The sequence below is a fragment of the Tupaia chinensis genome, unplaced genomic scaffold (assembly GCF_000334495.1).
Source record: "Tupaia chinensis unplaced genomic scaffold, TupChi_1.0 Scaffold000275_1, whole genome shotgun sequence".
In the NCBI taxonomy this organism is placed as follows: domain Eukaryota; kingdom Metazoa; phylum Chordata; class Mammalia; order Scandentia; family Tupaiidae; genus Tupaia; species Tupaia belangeri.
In genome coordinates this window covers 1,789,328-1,805,933 of record NW_006159757.1, presented here as the reverse complement: position 1 = coordinate 1,805,933, position 16,606 = coordinate 1,789,328, and the positions used below count along the sequence as shown (strand labels likewise).

The window sequence follows — 16,606 nt, the reverse complement described above, 5'->3', positions numbered from 1 at the left end:
AAGCCTCGCTGCTCAGATGAGCACAGCCACCAAAGAGCCTGAGGGAAATGCAGTGTCTCGGGCCTGTCCCAGAGAGATGGCATCATGGCAGTGATTAGCGTGGCCATCCAAATTCAGAAAGTGCGACCTTAGAAAGCATGTAGTTTGGGACCAGCAGTTCGCATAATGGCTATGTCACTGGACTCCCATGTAGTCGACCACAGTTTGAGTCCTGGACCCAGTGACTTAAACTCACACTGGGCATGTGTGCATGCGTGCCCAAGATCCCAAGAGGAGAATGGAGGAAAAGGGATTGTGGCACGGCCTTCTCACCTGCAGGGTGATTTCTCGCTTTCTTTCTGTCGCATATGTTGAAATCTGCTCACCACAGATACAGTATTAGGAGGTGGGCACTGGGAAGTGGTTAGGTCACAAGGGTGAAGCCCTCATGAATGCGAAGTGTCCTTATAATAAGGGACCCAGAGGTCTGCCTTGTCCTTCTTCCCCCACCTGAGGACCCAGTGAGAAGACAAAACCAGGAAGCAGGTCCTTATCAGACACCAGATTGGCAGGCACCTTCATCTTGGATGACCCAGCCTCCAGAACTGTGAGCAATATTGTGTGGCTTGTGAGCTGCCCAGTAACATGCTGTTAGTGCACCATGATGGACTAAAGCACCTTGCAGGAGGCAGGGAGGACCATAGCATATGGTTTTTGTTGTACTGGGGGACTTAAAAGGATCCTCAAGGCCCTCCACTTTAAACGACCACCCCCTTTCCAGTACTGAGATAGCTAAAAGGCAACATTAGGGATTTATAGCAATTTATAGTTAGGAGTCTTAATAGCCACTGCATTGATTAGCTACCCAATCAGCGCCCAGTGCTGTACCTGCTATCTCCATCCTTCACAGTACTGCAGGAGGACCGAGGCACTTAGTCCCATTTTCCAAATGAGGAAACCGTCTCCAAGGGGTTACAGTTTAAGGCCTTGTAATTAGTTGGTGGCAAAATTTGGGTTCTTTCTACCAAGTTGTGCTGCCTCCAGATTAAGCCGTGACCTCAAGTTCTTTTTGTTACTTTTAATGCAAATAACCCTGGGAAGAGGAACTATTAAATTGCCAGCTTCTTAGGGTGACTAAACGGGTGCCAGCCTGAGAGGCAACATGAATTGACTGGGAAAAGGGTGGGGTGTATTTTCTTCTCTTCCATCTCAAGTTTCTGGGGACGCTGTGTAGGAACTTGAATACTAAGTGAAGACTGTCCTAATTAGCTATGAAATCCACAGGCTTTTTTACCTCAGTGAACGCCACTCTCTTATCTGTTCTGTCTGAGCAAAATCCCTGTCAAGCAATATGATGCTAAATGGTATCACCCCATTAGGCAGATAAGGACACTGAGGCCTGGAGAGGGGGATGTGGTGGGGAACTGAGCAGGATGACGAGGAAGTGAAGGGAGAGCCAGCATGCAGGTGGGCCCTCTGAGCTGTGGCTCCCTCAGGCACACCTTCCTCCCCTGAGCAGTGTTAATCCCATTTAAACTTCTCAGTCAGTGCAGCTGCTGTGGTGCAGTGGTAACACCGCCCTGCAAGGCTGGACGTGTGTTCGGATTCCAGATGGCTTAAAAACACACCCAACCTGTGTGCATGGTGTGTGCAGGTTCCTGAGGACACAGGGGAGGACTGGGGAAAAGGGACAGCAGTGTGACAAGACCCTGTCAAGGGTGCTTCTCTCTCTCTCTCCTGCACACATGCGTGTACACGTGACTAGTGTGAGGTCCTTGCTGCTTCAGAGGAGGAAATGAGGCCCATCCCTGATCACCAGCCTGGCATGGACAGATTCCAAGTTTACGCATGGTGGGGAGAGAACCCTTGGCCAGGCTTCTGGCCTCCTTCTATCAAACCTCAATCCTAAATCCTCTAACCTAGTCTCACAACTTTAAAAAAACCTTCTAGGTCAGTGGTTGTGAACCAAAAACAACACGCCCTGGGGACATTTGACAATGCCTGGAGATGTATGTGCGGGTGCGTGCATTTGCCAGAGACAGAGAGGGAGGGAAAGGAGGACACACTCTCCCGGAGAATGGTCACACCACCATCCCTTCTCCCCTGTCTCTCTCACTTTTTTCAGAGTTTAAGACACACATACACATGCATCTGGCATGTATTTTTCAAGCTACTGGGTCCAGGACTCGGGGCCATGGACCTGGCCCTCTCTTTTTTTGTTTCTTTCTTTCTCTCCCTTCCTTCCTTCTTTCTTTCCTTCCTTCCTCCTTTTTCTTTATTCACAATCGAGTGTGTGTGTATGTGTGAGAGTGAGTAGCAAGAGAGACAGAGATGTGAGCACTCTCTCTAGGCTTTGGTCACGCTGATCTCCTTCCTCCGGTCCTCCAACCTGTCAGATCTCAGGCCTTCGCACACATGCCCGGCATGTCTCAGGCTGCCCAGGCCAAGTATCTAAACCAGAGTCGCCGAGTGGGAGCCAGCTTCTCATGGACAGAGCATTACTGCTGCCACAGAGCCAGTCCACTTGGAGACATTTTTATTGTCACAATTTGGTGGTGGAGGTCTTACAGGCATCTAGCGGGTTAAGGTCAGGGAGGCTGTGGCATGCCCTTCAATGCACAGAAAAGCCCACACAACACAAAATGATCTGGCCTCAAAGGTCAATATCACCAGGGTTGGGAAACCCCGCTCTCAGTAAGGAAGGCTCCCAAATCCGTATCCCAAGCTAGTCCGTTTATCATTACTGCCTAACAAGCTACTCACAACTCGAAGCAGCGCTCATTCCTTATGCTCATAAATTTGCAACCTGGACAAGGCACCATACTGAATGCTTATCTCTGCTCCTCGGTGTCTGTGTCTTCAGCTGAAAAGACTCGAAGACTGGAGAGTGACAGCTAGGGGACCAGTCTGAGGGCTGCCCACTCATTTGTCTGGCTGTGGAGGAGGCTGCCTCTCAGCTGAGCCTCAGCTGGACTGTCCACTGGCACACTTAGTCTGGCCTCACAATGTAGCTTGGGTTTCCTCACAGCATGGTGGTCAGGTTCCAAGACTGAGCATCTATATTAGTCAAGGTTCTCTAGAGAGACAGAGCTGATAGGATATAGATATAAATGATGTGCATATATAAAGGAGAGGGGACTTATTAGAATTGGCTCACATGATTATGCATCTGAGGGGTCCCACAATAGGCTGTCTGTGAGCCAGAGACCCTGGGATACCAATAGCATCCAGTGGCAAAGTCTCAATCCAAAGGCATCAGGACTAGGGAAGCCAGTGGTGGCCAATGCTGGGAACCAAGGGAAAAGGGGCTACTGCTGTTAAGTCCTGGAGTCTACAGACTAGAGAGCCTTGGCAGTTCTCTTTTCCTGTTTTTGTTCCATTGGACCCTGAGCCAACTGGGTAGTGGTCAGGACCACCAAAACCAATTGAGGGCAGGTCCTTCCTTCTCTGTCCACTGAGACTCACATGGCAACACCTCTGGAAATACCTTCATAGACACCCCCCAATAATGTTTTACCGGCTAATGTTTTTCTCTAGGTATTCCTTAATCCAGTCAAGTTGACACCTGAAATTAGCCATCATAGCATCCCAAGAGGAAGGTCTAGGTGGCTGCTGCATCTTCTTTTTTACCTAGCCACAAAAGAACCAGTCACTGTAGTGTACTCTCTTTGTCTTCATTCATTCATTCATTCATTCTTTCATTCCCTCAGAACTATTTGGTAGGTTGCTTACTGTGTGCAACCTACAGTCTTCGGGTGCTGGAGATACAGAAACAAAGAACACTTGGGGGAAAAAATCCTGCCCTGTTGGAGTTTCTACCCTAGTAAAGAAGATATACAATAAACACATAAACAAGTAACATACGTAGTATGTTAAATGCTAAAAGATGCAAAGGATAAAACTATTCCCAGAAAGAGGGGTAGTGTTGGGGTTTGTTTGGAAATTTTAATAGGACAGTCATAGGGAACCTCACTGGCAAGGTGACATATGAGCAGAAACCTGAAGGGGATGGAGACTAGAGCCTTGAAAACACCTGGGGAGGGAGTGGAAGGAGCATGTAGGCAGGGGCTTTTCAGAGAAAGAGCAAGAGGTAGAGGGAGGGAAGGTATCCTTGCCCCGTGTGTCCCTGTGACCTGGAGACCTCCTTTCGGCAGCGTTCAAGTGCAGAGATTTAGCCTTGAATTACCACTGAGGTGCACTGGGTAGAGGCTGTGAACCAGAGGCCACTATGGAATAAGGAAGTCACGCTCTTTTCTGTGGGCCTCAGAACTGGAGAAGAGAATGTGGAGGGAACTGGGCATCCTCTGCTTACCACCTCCTACTGATTTAAGCGAAAGCATGCTTGGCTCTTCATCTTTGGAAGACATTCTCTTTATCTCCCCCTCCTTAGGGAGACTGGAGGCCACTCTTTCACATTGGACTGGGGTGATGGCACCTGCAAAGGTGTTTCCCTTAGGAAGCAGCCCTGAGTAGTTGGTGGGAGGTGAGGGACCTACTGCTGTAGTCCCCTGCCCTAGCAGGGCTGGATGCCTCGATCCATGGAGAAGCTGAGAACATGCAGCGCCACCTCTTCTGGCCTGTGTGTATTGTCTTTGCTCTTGGGAGGACCTGATCTCATCCCTAGCAGGAGGCTTGGGATTGAAGTCATCAGAGGTGATAGATGGCATGTTATCTGAGGAAGCAGATCCTTGGGCTGAGAATTATTGTTAATTTAGGATAGCAACTGTCTCCATGGAGTGACAATAGAGAGGGCAGGATAGACATGGCAATGGCTTGTGAGGAGAGGGCCTCAGTGACCTTGTGTGTTTCCTCCGCAGGTTGCCTTGGAGATGCTGTTTACTGGGGAGCCCATTTCTGCTCAGGAGGCCTTGCTCCACGGGCTCCTCAGCAAAGTGGTGCCAGAAGAGCAGCTGGAGGAAGAGACCATGAGAATAGCGACAAAGATTGCCTCCTTGAGCCGTCCTGTGGTGTCTTTGGGCAAGGCCACCTTTTACAAGCAGCTGACCCAGGACCTTAGAACAGCCTACTGCCTCACCTCCCAGAGCATGGTGAACAACCTGGCCCTACCAGATGGGCAGGAGGGAATCAAGGCCTTCATCCAGAAGAGAAAGCCCAACTGGTCACAGTGAGCCACCGGTAACAGCCTCCTTCACCAGAGGGCGGAAGGAGGAGTGAGCCCAGTGGGCAGCTCTCAGGAAGCCCCCTCCCTTACCTTTTGATTCCCACCCACCACTGCTGCCTCTTGACGGAGGAAGACAGCCTGCTTTTGTCACAGTCCGAAGTGGGTTTATGTGGGTTTCATAGCAGGTGGTCTGTTTTAAAAGTCCTGAGTCCTTGGGGAAAGGGTGAAATGGAAAAGAAATGACATGCTGATTTCAAAAGAGGATTAGTGAGGATGCAGGGTGAGTGAGCTATGGTGGAAAGGCTGGTCTAGTGCTTGTTATGCTTCTTCACAGCCTTGAAAGTGAATGACCACCCTCACTCGGGGGAAGGCAATGCCCACGGAAGGATGCCAGCTTGACTCTTCTCAGAAATGTCCTCCAAAGTAGGACTAATTCTGGTTGCTCAAGAGAGGTGAAACATTTCAAATCTCCACAAGATAGGTCTCCACACTGCAGATCTTCTTGATTCTATTGAGAAATAATCATGTCTATGGCTTTGGAATAATCTTATGTGATTTCAGTAGATTAAATATTTATAGAGACTGGTCATTTTATCTTGCAAACTAGACTGTAAGCTGTTTGCTAAAAGAAAAAAAAATAAAGGAATATTTCTCTGTATACCTACTCTGATGGACTTATATGGGGCCTCATATCTACAATGAATGTCTTTGCCATCTAAGTTCTTGTGCAACTGGGATTCTGCACTAAACTAAAACATTAAAGAGATGGGGGAGGGAAGCAGCATAACACATATTCTTTCTATTAAGAATCCCCTCTGGAGGCTAGGGGGTAGTGTGGTGGTGAAGACGCTGGATTCCCACATGACTGACTGCAGTTTGAGTACCCAGCCCAGCAGCTTGAAAATCATGCCAGGCACATGTGTGTGCATCCCCCAAAGTCCCAAGAGGAGAATGAAGGACAAGAAATTGCAGCGTGACCATCCTCCCCAGGGAGGATAATTTCTCACTTTCCCTTTCTCTGGTGAGCGCATATGCCCTATGGCAAAAACCTTACCAAAACATCACCTCTGGGCCAACCAGGTGGCATGGAAGTTAAGGCACTGGATTCTGCATGCTGGCTCTCCCATTCAAGTTCTAGATCCAGTAGTTTGAAGATCATGCCAAGCACATGTATATGCATGCCCAAAATCCCAAGAGGAGAATGGAAGAAAAGGGATTGCAGTGTGGCCATTCGCCCTGGAGGATGATTTCTCACTTTCGTTTTCTCTGTCTCTCTGGTGAGCACACATATCCTATGGCCAAAAAAAGAAAAAAGAATCACATCCTCTAGACATATTTCTAAATTCTGCTCAGCTTCTGGTAAAAAATTCAGAGTAGCAGCAGGCATTTGAGTTCCCCAGTTGAACACGTGTTTGGGTTATGACCTAAATATAATTTTTGGCATCTGAACAAAGCGATGTTCCAGATCTCTTGTCCTGAAGCTGGACCATAGGCTGTTTGGGGTTTTTTTTGTTTGTTTGTTTTGTTTTGTTTTGTTTTGTTTTTGAGAGGTTTTTACTATAGGATGCGTGCGCTCGCCAGAAATACAGAGAGAAACACAGAGACAGAAAGCGAGAAATCACCCTCGAGGGGAGATGGCCACGCTGCAGTCCCTTCTCCTCCATTCTCCTCTCGGGATCTTGGGCACGCACACACACATACCCAGCGTGAGTTTAAGCCACCAGGTCTGGGATGCTAACCACGATTGACTCCATGGGAGTCCAGTGACATAGCCATTACGCCAACTGCTGGTCCCATTTTTATTTAAACCGAATTATTGGGTTTTTAGAAAAGTCATGATGCATTTCTGTGTAGAAAAAAATACATAACTTTTCCGACAACCTAATACTTCACCCTAAGAGTAGGATGTGACCATAAATGTCGTTACTGCCACTGCTACAGAACCATGTGGCTACAGAAACACCTATGGCTTTCATTCAGGTTTCTGGGGCAAGTAGCTCATGGAATGAACTATTTTTCCAGGTTTCTGTTGAGAGTGGCAATTTTTTTTCTTTCCTCAATCTTAGAAAGGTAGAAAAGAGCATGTTCTTGAAAGGGAGTTCATTACTAAGAGTGCTACCCATGAGCAGAAAAATCATTAGCACTCGCATTTCCTCGACACCGAGAGGGGCTAGGTACCCTTGACACGGCCTCTTTAGTCCTCCCAGGAGCCCAGTGGAGTAGGTACTCCAATGATCTCCATCTCACAGAAAAGTAGTTGATCCTTGACTTTGTTCAAGGTCAAATGACTGAGACTGTAAAGGTCCCAGTCACTGTCTGCCTGACAGAGCCCCTGGTCAGCTGCCTCAGTGGGGAACCCCTGTACTGATGTGAGGCCAGCTGGGAACCAGCAAGTCAAAGGAACGGCTGTCCTACTGCATGGCTGGCTGTTTTCCCAAACAAGGGACTCACCAAGCACTCTGCATTCAGAACTTTGCCGATGTGCAAGGGACAGCAGATTCCATTACCAGCAGCACCCCAGGGGGATTTTTACCACCAGCTCGTCGGCAGCTGGCTGCGGCTTCTAAACTAGCTTGTGAGGGCTGGCTGTTGTGGTCAGTTCAAAGATAATGCAGGTGAGGGAGGCCACCCACTGTGTGTCCCTGCTCGGGTGGCTCGCTGTGGAACTTACCACCTCACAGTTGCTGGACCTTGCAATGGAGGAAAGGGTGGTAGACACTTGAGCCTTCTCCAAAGCCTTCTCACACACTTTGACAAGCGAAAACCAAGTTAATGTTCCAGTTTCTGTGTGAGCGTGCACCGTGCCTCCAAAGCTCTGAAACTCTCAGGCTCCAGGCTTTCTTCCCAGCCTGTGAGCTGATGTGCATCAGGGGCTAGCTATACATTTTAATAGTCACCTGTGCCCAGAATAATCCAGAAAGAAAGCCTGCTACCCACTCTCTGATCTCATACAATTTATCCCAAGGCAAATATAAATTCTGGATTTATTTGTATCTCTGCTTCCTTTCACCAGGGTATTGAATGAACATTTTCTGATCACCACACAGAAAGACGACTTTTGGAAAGCCTCGCATATTCCTCTTCCCTCTGTACCATTTACTTCTGGGGGAGCTCAGCTCAGCTCAGCCCGCACCCCTACCCCATCAGGTTCAGGAGCTACAAATAAGTGAAGTGAGGATTCACTTCTACCTGCCCTGAGTGAGACCACGTGAAGACGGGCTTGACCCTGGAGGGTGTAAACAAACGGAATGAATGAGAGAACTCCAGTCTCCTGGCTGATTTCTCACCAGCTACTTAGAGGGAGTTACCATGCAAGAGTATATGGTGTTTTGTTTTGTTTTAAATAATTATTTATGTAATTGGGGTTTTTTAATTTGTTTGTTTTGTTTTGTTTTCCGTTTGCTATAGGCCATGTACACTCACCAGAAAGAAAGAGGGAAAGTGAGAAAGCAAGCCAGGACTCGAACCATGGAGGGTCATGTGGGAGTCCAGTGTCCAAACATCATGCCACCTCTGGCACATGGCTACTTAATGAACCCCAAACTGTGACAGGCATTCCTATGAAGTGGGTCTTCTTATCATCCCTGCTAGGAGGCTCATCCCCCAAGCTCTGGGGCTCAGGGAAGCTAGGTCATTTGCCCGTGGCTGAGCTGATACATGGTTTGGAGCCATCTGATGAGGAGGCCTGTGCTCCTGACTCCACACTGTACTCCTCCCGATATCCTGAAAAGATCGCCCTCCAGCTAGAGAGGCAGACCGGCCATGAGCTCAAGGAGACAAATCATAAATGGCACAGCAAAGGGAACATGGATTCACTTACCAAAGGATTTTTTTTTCTTTTCTTTTTTTTGTTAGAGAGATTATTGCTATACTGTGCATGTGCTCACTGGAGAGACAGAGAGAGAAAAAAATGAGAAATCACCCCCTGAGGGGATGGCCAGGCCACAATCCCTTCTCTTCCATTCTCTTCTAGGGATTTTGGGCATGTATACACACACATACCCGGTGTGAGTTTCAAGCCTCCAGGTCCAGGACTTGACACATGCTTGGCCATATGGGAGTCCAACAACATAACCATTATGCCATCTGCTGCCCCCCACCCCCTGCCCTTCTTTTTACAAGAAGCACTGAATGCAGTGCTCATCCCAGCTGTACGAACGTGTATAGGCAAGGTAGTCTCTGTTAAGAACAGTTTTCCTTTATATAAAAATGATACCCTTGAGTTCTATTGTCCTTGTAGTTCCGACATTCTCTAGCCTGCAAAACTGGGATTTGGAAACAGTGTAAAACTTGACACAGGAATCCACCTGGTGGCATGGCGGTTAAGTTGGATGGATCCACATAGCCAACTGCATGTCTGAGTCTCTGATCAAGTGGCTTGAAACCTCCAGGGTATGTGTGCAGGTATGTCCAAAATCCCTAGAAGAACATGGAGAAGGGATTAGACCTGTTCTCTCTCTCTCTTCCCCTCACCTCTGGGCAATGCACGCACCCTATTGCAAATTTCGAAAAAAGAAAAAGAAAGAAACAGGTGATTTGGGCCCAAATGAAATGCTCTTTTACAAATGGAAAAGATCAGGCATTTTACCCTGAGAAGTGGTAAACCCCCAAAAACACCCGATTCCACTTGAGAGTGAGAAGTCAGAGACTTCAAGATTTGAGGCCACACCTGAACCTTTGTAAGTTGTTATCTGTTAGGTAGACCCGGCGCAGGGGAGACCTCTATCAAACTTGGCAATTACTCTTAATTTGTCTAGGTGCTCCCAGGAGTCCTGTGATTATTCAGCCAGCTCCTTTCCTCCCTCCTTTCTCTAAAAACCAATTTCACTAAGGTGGCCCAAACGGTGACTCACAGATAAACTACCAGGTGATCTCTCTGGAAAAAAGAAAATCAATAATACCTGGACTGTCAAAATGCAGATTCCTGGGCTCTACACTAGACCTATGGAATCAGAATTTCTAATTTCTAGGGTCTAAAACAATGCATTTTAAAAATTTCCAAGTGATTTTGTAACACACTAAATTTTATGAGTGCCTGCATTAGGGTAGAAATGACAGATTAAAACTTTGCAGCAGAATGTGCATTCTAAAAGTTGAAGCAATTCAGGGACAAGCAGATGGCATACTGGTTATGTTGTTGGACTCCCATGTAGTCAACCATGGTTTGAGTCTCAGACCTGATGGCTTAAAGCTAACGCCGGGCACGTGTGTGTGCGTGCCCAAAATCCCAAGATGAGAATGAGGCCAAGGGATTGCAGTGTGGCCATCACCCCTGGGAGATGATTTCTCGCTTTCTATCTCTCTGTCTCTCTCTGTGTCTCTGGGGAGCACACATGCCCTATAGCAAAAATCTCTCTGAAAAAAAAAGTTGAAGCAATACAGAAATTTTGGGCAATTCCAATTGACTTGGGAAGGAATATGAAGATACTAGAGAAAGTCCAGGATCTTCTTATAGTTTTTTTTAATTGTCAGAGGGTACATGTGCTCTCTAGAGAGAGAGACAGAGGGGGATAAAAAAGAAAGGAAAACAGTTTCAGGGACCAACTACAGTGGTACAAGTGGTAGGGTGCTACCACGTGATGCTGGAGACGCATGGCAGGCCCAGGTCCAGCCCTAGACAACTGAACATGTCAGGCTTGGTGGTGCAAGCCCATAATCCTAGCTAACTGGGAGGCTGAGGTGGGAGGGTTGTGATGCAGCAAGACCTGATGGAAAATGCCTATCTCTATCTCAAATAAATAAACTTCGAAAATGTATATTAAATGTGTTTTCTTTCATATTTTGGAGCTCCAAATTAATCTTTCAGGGCCCAAATAGGCCCATGAATAGATGGTGGCAATCTGTGTTAGGCCTATAGTGTCCTTTGGATAAGATGGTCTGGCCTCCTCTAGCTGGCCAGTGTAGGGGTAATGGCCCTTCCCCAGGGAAATGGGGAGAAAGAGAAACCAGAGATTGGCTGAATCCAGTGTTAGGAGGTTTACAGTCGAGCTTGGCAGTCCTCTGATGTCCTTGTTGGTTTTATAGTGACATTACTATTGACTTTGGCTTTCCCTGTCCTACCCAAGAACATTCAAATGCAAACCCTAAACAAACGATTTGCAAGTACTTTATACGCATTTGAGAAAATTTTTTAAAAATTATTTTATGTAACTTTATTTATTTTAATTTGACCAGAGAGGGGCAGGGTGAGAAAGAGAGAGCAGACTACCAGGTCTGGACTCAAACCATGGTCAGCCATGTGGGAGTCCAATGCCCTTAACCACCATGCCACCTGCTGGCCCCAAGAAATCTTTTTTAAAGCTTATTTATTTTTATTTCTCCCATGAGTAGCAAAAGAAACACAGAGAGATAAAAGAGACAGCACCCCAACGGGGTCTTGGTGTCATGATTCACTACCTGTGTCAGCCACCCCTGGATCATGGGCATGCCTGTGCCGGTGTACTCAGGGAGGCCTCCAGATGCAGACCTGGGACCTTGCCATGTGGGTCAGCCTTGCAGAACACCACATTTTACTGTTTTATCACTGTCTGGCCTCCAGAAACCTTTCTTTCTTGTGTTACATGTTTTCAACGTTTTCTTTATCAACATTTGTACTGAAGTAGTAATTCCCAAATTTAGACACTTCTAGGAATTTAGAAAAAAGCAAAGGCCAGCTTTGTGGCCTTTGTGGTGGTGAAGGCAGCTGGATCCCAAATGGCTGACCACACAGTTCAAGTTTTGGACTCAGTAGCTTTAGAAATATGCCAGGCACATGTGCATGAGTGCCCAAAAATCTCAACAGGAGGGAGAGGTGGAAGAAAAGGGACTACAATGTGACCATTCCCCAAAGGGGGTGTTTTCTTCTCTCTTTTTCTCATTCTCTCTCTGGTGAACACAGGCAACCCCTTGCAAAAAAAGAAAAAAAAATGTGTATTGATTGAGATCTTAACAACATGTGATATGATCCCACAAAGACTAGTAAAGGAAGGGTCATTAAAAAAAAAAGACTCAAGGAAATTCTATTAGTTATCTATTATCATGTAACAATATTACCACAAATTTAGCAACTAAACACATTTTTTAAAAAAAACTAATAGTTTCTTTTTCTTTTCTTTTTTTAAGAGAGTTTTTTGTTGTTGTTGTTTGTTTGTTTGTTTGCTATAGAGAGACAGAAAGCAAGAAGTCATCCTCCCAGGGTGATGGCCACACGACAATCCCTTCGCCTCCATTCTCTCGAGATTTTGAGCACACACGCCCGATATGAGGTGGGTTGGTTTTTATTGGGGGGGAGAGGTTTTTGCTATAGGGTGCGTACGCTCACCAGACAGACAGAAAGAGACAGAGAGACAGAAAGCAAGAAATCACCCCCCGGGTAGGATGGTCACGCCGCAATCCCTTCTCCTCTTGGGATCTTGGGCACGCACACACACGCGCCCGGCATGAGTTTTAAGCCGCCGGGTCCGGGACGCGAACCGCGGTCGACTACGTGGGAGTCCAGCGACATAGCCATTACGCTAACTACTGGTCCCCACGCCCAATGTGAATTTTAAGCTGCCAGGTCTGGAGCTCAAACTGCAGCCAAGCCAACTGCATGGGAGTCCAGTGATGTAACCATTACACCACCTCCTGGTCCCCATCTAACAGTTTCTAAGGGTCAGGAATTCAGAGATAGCTTAGCTGGGTTCTCTACTTCAATGTCTCACAAAGATGGAATCAATGTGTCAACCAAGGCTGTAGTCTCATCTTAGGCTCAAGAAGAGAAGGGTTCAATTCCAATCTCACGTGATTGTGGGCAGCATTTAGGTCTCATTCAAGCTTCCAGACTGAGGGTCTCGGTTTCCTGCTGGTTTTTGCCCAGAAGCTATACTCAGTCACTTAACACATGGCTCTCTTCATGTAGCAGGTCCCAACATGGAAGCTTGCTTCATCAAAGCCAGGAGTCTCCTTGCAAGACAGATGTTACAATTTCATGCAACATGTACACCTGAATGCCATATTCCATTGGTTAGAAGTAAGTCATGGTGTCCATCTATGCTGAAGGGGAGGACATCACTGGGGAACATGAGGGCCACCTTAGAGGCTATCCTCCATAGAAGTCATGTGTTCTCCCACGAGGTATTTTTTCATTTGTGTTTTGTTTTGCTGTAGGGCACAGGTGCTAGCCAGAGAGAGCCAAAGAGGGAAAGTGAGAAATCACCCCTGTGGGGAAATAATAATGTGATGCCGTAATCCCTTCTCTTCTGTTCTTTTCTTGGGATTCTGGATGCACATGCACACACGCCCAATGTGATCCTCAAGCTACCAGTTCCGCGACTTAAACTACTCAGTTGGCCATGTGGGTTCCAGATACTCCAACTTCCACACCACCTGCTGGCCCAAGAAATGCTAATCTGGGGTTAGCATTTTAATAAAAATTATAGAAGTTCACAAAGCTCTTAAAAACCAGAGGAAGGATAGATAGTTTCCTGGGTGGGTGAGCTCTCTCTCCCCAACCCCCACAGGGACCACTAACACCCCTCCCCCTCCTAATGACGACCCATCCCTCACAAGTTATCATGTTCCCATGAAAGCAGATTTAACTTGCTTTATTTTTGTTGCTTGGATATTTTTCTGGGCCTGTTTCCAAAAGAAACAGTCAAGAGTTTTTTAAAGCATCAAATGACATATATTATTATTTTTTTAAATCACCAGAGGGCACATCCACTTACCAGAAAGAGACACAGAGAAAGGGAGAAGGAAAGGAAGAACACAACCCCCAATAGATCGCTGCAATCCCAACTCCTTCATTTCTCCATCTTGTCTGGATTTGGGGGATGTACACACATACACCTGGTGTGTTTCCAAGTCACTGGAACCAGGATTCAAATTGTGGTTGACCATGTGGGATCTGGCTCCCTTAACCTCTAGGCTATAACGCCAGCCCCCAAACCACCTATTTCTGAGTGCCTACTTACTTGCAAAGCACTATGCTAGATACTATGGGATTGGTTTTCTAAGAAGTGTAAGACAATCCTGACCCTCTAGTAGTGTAGCTTCATAGACAGATAAGTCATGACCGCATTAAAATTCAAAAACAAAATACTTGTTACCCTTCCAGCCCCCACTCATTAGCTGTGCAATGTGTGCAAGTTATCACTTCTTTGAGTCTCAGTTCTTCTTGGTTACCTATGGCTGATAATAATACCTACCACCTATATGGTTGCAAGGGTTCAGTGAATGTAAGTGCAGCAGCAGCTGCTGTTGACGATCTTCTCCAGAGTCCCTTGGCCGTCTCCAAGTTCACCTGCAGCTGTAGTGGGCAGTGTCCACGAGTAGCAACTTTCCCTGTCAAGTGCCTTCTTCTTTTTTGCATTTCTGCGGCTTTCTTTTGGCCCTGAAGGACTTGCTCAGCCAGAAACAGGCCAACCCATAAGTACAGAGGAGTTAAGGTCTCCAGGGACACCCTCAAACAGAAGACAAGGCCATGGTTAAATGCTCCAGTCTCCCAGTCCACTGAAGGAGCAATGCTGAGGTGTGCTACTTGCATTTTCTCAGAAGGTCCCAGAAGGATCAAGACCAGTTACCCACAGCCGTGACCTGCTTGGTAGTACAACCAAGTCTGGTCTTCCTCCTTTCCTGCCTTACTTCATCCCACCCCATCACTAATCCTGCTGGGGATCACTTTCAATAAACCATCTTCACACAAGGCCTTGATGTCTTGTCTGCTATTAGATAAACCCAAAATAAGTCAAGAAGCTGAGTTGTATATAGAACTTCATGAGTATACCCACTCCCTTAGTAAACAAGTAAAAACAGGCAGGCTCAGCACCACGGTAAAGCACTGCTCAAGCTAAGCTATTATAGATCCATATATGTTATGGTTTGGATAATGATGTGTCCTTCAAAGGTCCACGGTTTGGAGTTTGGTCTTAGTGGGCAGTGACTGGATCATGGTAATTGAGTCATGAAGGCACCCTTGTCTTCAATGGATGAATGCCCTCTCTTGAGAGAACTGAGTGAATTCTACCTCTTGTGAGAAGGAATTAGGTCTCATGAAAGTGGGAAGCTGCTTGCATCTTTCTCTCTGCAAGTGCCCACCATTCTCTCTGCTTCTGTTGGCCACACTCCAGCCACCAGAATCGTGAGTCAATAAACCTTCTTTTTGTTTTCGTTTTGTTTTGTTTTGTTTTGTTTCTTTTTTTTTTTTTTTGGAGAGGTTCACTATAGGGCGCTTGAGCTCGCCAGACAGACAGAGAGAGAGAGACAGAAAGCGCGAAATCACCCCCCGGGGGGATGGTCACACCGCAATCCCTTCTCCTCCATTCTCCTCTCGGGATCTTGGGCATGCACGCACACGTGCCCGGCATGAGTGCCAAGCCACCGGGTCCAGGACGCGAACCGCAGTCGACTACGTGGGAGTCCAGCAACATACCATTACACTAACTGCTGGTTCCCAATAAACCTTCTTTTTGTTTTTTAATCACAAATGAGTACCTATGCTCACTAGAGAGATAAAGAAAGAAAGCACCTCCCATTGGGGCATAGCCATATCACAATACTTTTTCCTCCATTTCTCCATCCCATCAGGATTTGGGGCACAAACACATGCATCTGGTGTGTTTTCAAGTTTCTACGCTGGGATTCGAAATACAGTCGGCCACATGGGATCCAGCTTTAGAGCACAGTGTTGATCTGTTGTGCTCTGGTGCCAGTCCTAAGCCTCTATGCCTTTATAAATCGCCCAGTCTCAGGCATGTCTGTGAGCAGCATAATATTGAGCACAGACCATATGAGAGATGGCAGTTCAGTTCACCAGTCTCCTGGGCACAGTGAATGCCTGTGATGCTGGCTGGTTGGGAAGGCTGAGAATTACAGCATGAGACCCTGCTAGGGGTGCTTGATTCTCTCTCTCAAAAGAAACACTGAAATAATAAAGGTTTATTTTTAAGATGAACAAGCTTTGGGACCAGCAGCTGGTGTAATGGCTATGTCGCTGGACTCCCATGTAGTCAACCACGGTTCGCGTCCCGGACCCAGTGGCTTAAACTCATGCCAGGCGCATGTGCGTGTGTGCCCAAGATCCCCAGAGGAGAATAGAGGAGAAGGGATTGCGGTGTGACCATCCCCCCGGGGGGTGATTTCTCGCTTTCTGTCTCTCTGTCTCTGTTTCTCTGTCTTCCTGGTGAGTGCAATACACACACTATAGCAAAAAAAACCCTCAAATACAAAAGAAGAAGCAACAGCTTTGCCAACAGAAGGTATGATACAGTAAAGCCACAGGACTGGCTGCTAAATGAACAGCATACGCACTAAGCATTACAGGAACCAGAGAAAAATCCATTTTGCCTCATTAGTGAGCAAATGGCATCACCCGTGTGCACTCGGTCTTACTCGGTCTTTTCAAGCCGGAGGGGATCTCTGCTCCCAGGTAACTTACAAATCAGGACACCACACAGAGGAAATCTAAATGGTTAAAAAGACAAAGGCCCAGCCAGCACTGGTCCCCACAACAAACTCCTCTGACCAAAAGCCAAAAGGCCCTTCCTG

The 16,606-nt window shown here is 46.9% G+C and overlaps 1 protein-coding gene across 1 annotated transcript in view; it reads left to right on the top strand.

Moving 5' to 3' along the window:
* Positions 1–5,759, top strand: part of ECHDC3 (enoyl-CoA hydratase domain containing 3) — a 27,645-nt gene extending 21,886 nt beyond the window's left edge. The window contains exon 5 of the mRNA XM_027772454.1: positions 4,797–5,759. Coding sequence (XP_027628255.1) covers positions 4,797–5,108 — 312 coding nt within the window. The 3' untranslated portion in view covers positions 5,109–5,759. The remainder of the gene's footprint in view (positions 1–4,796) is intronic.
* The last annotated feature ends 10,847 nt before the right edge of the window (positions 5,760–16,606 follow it).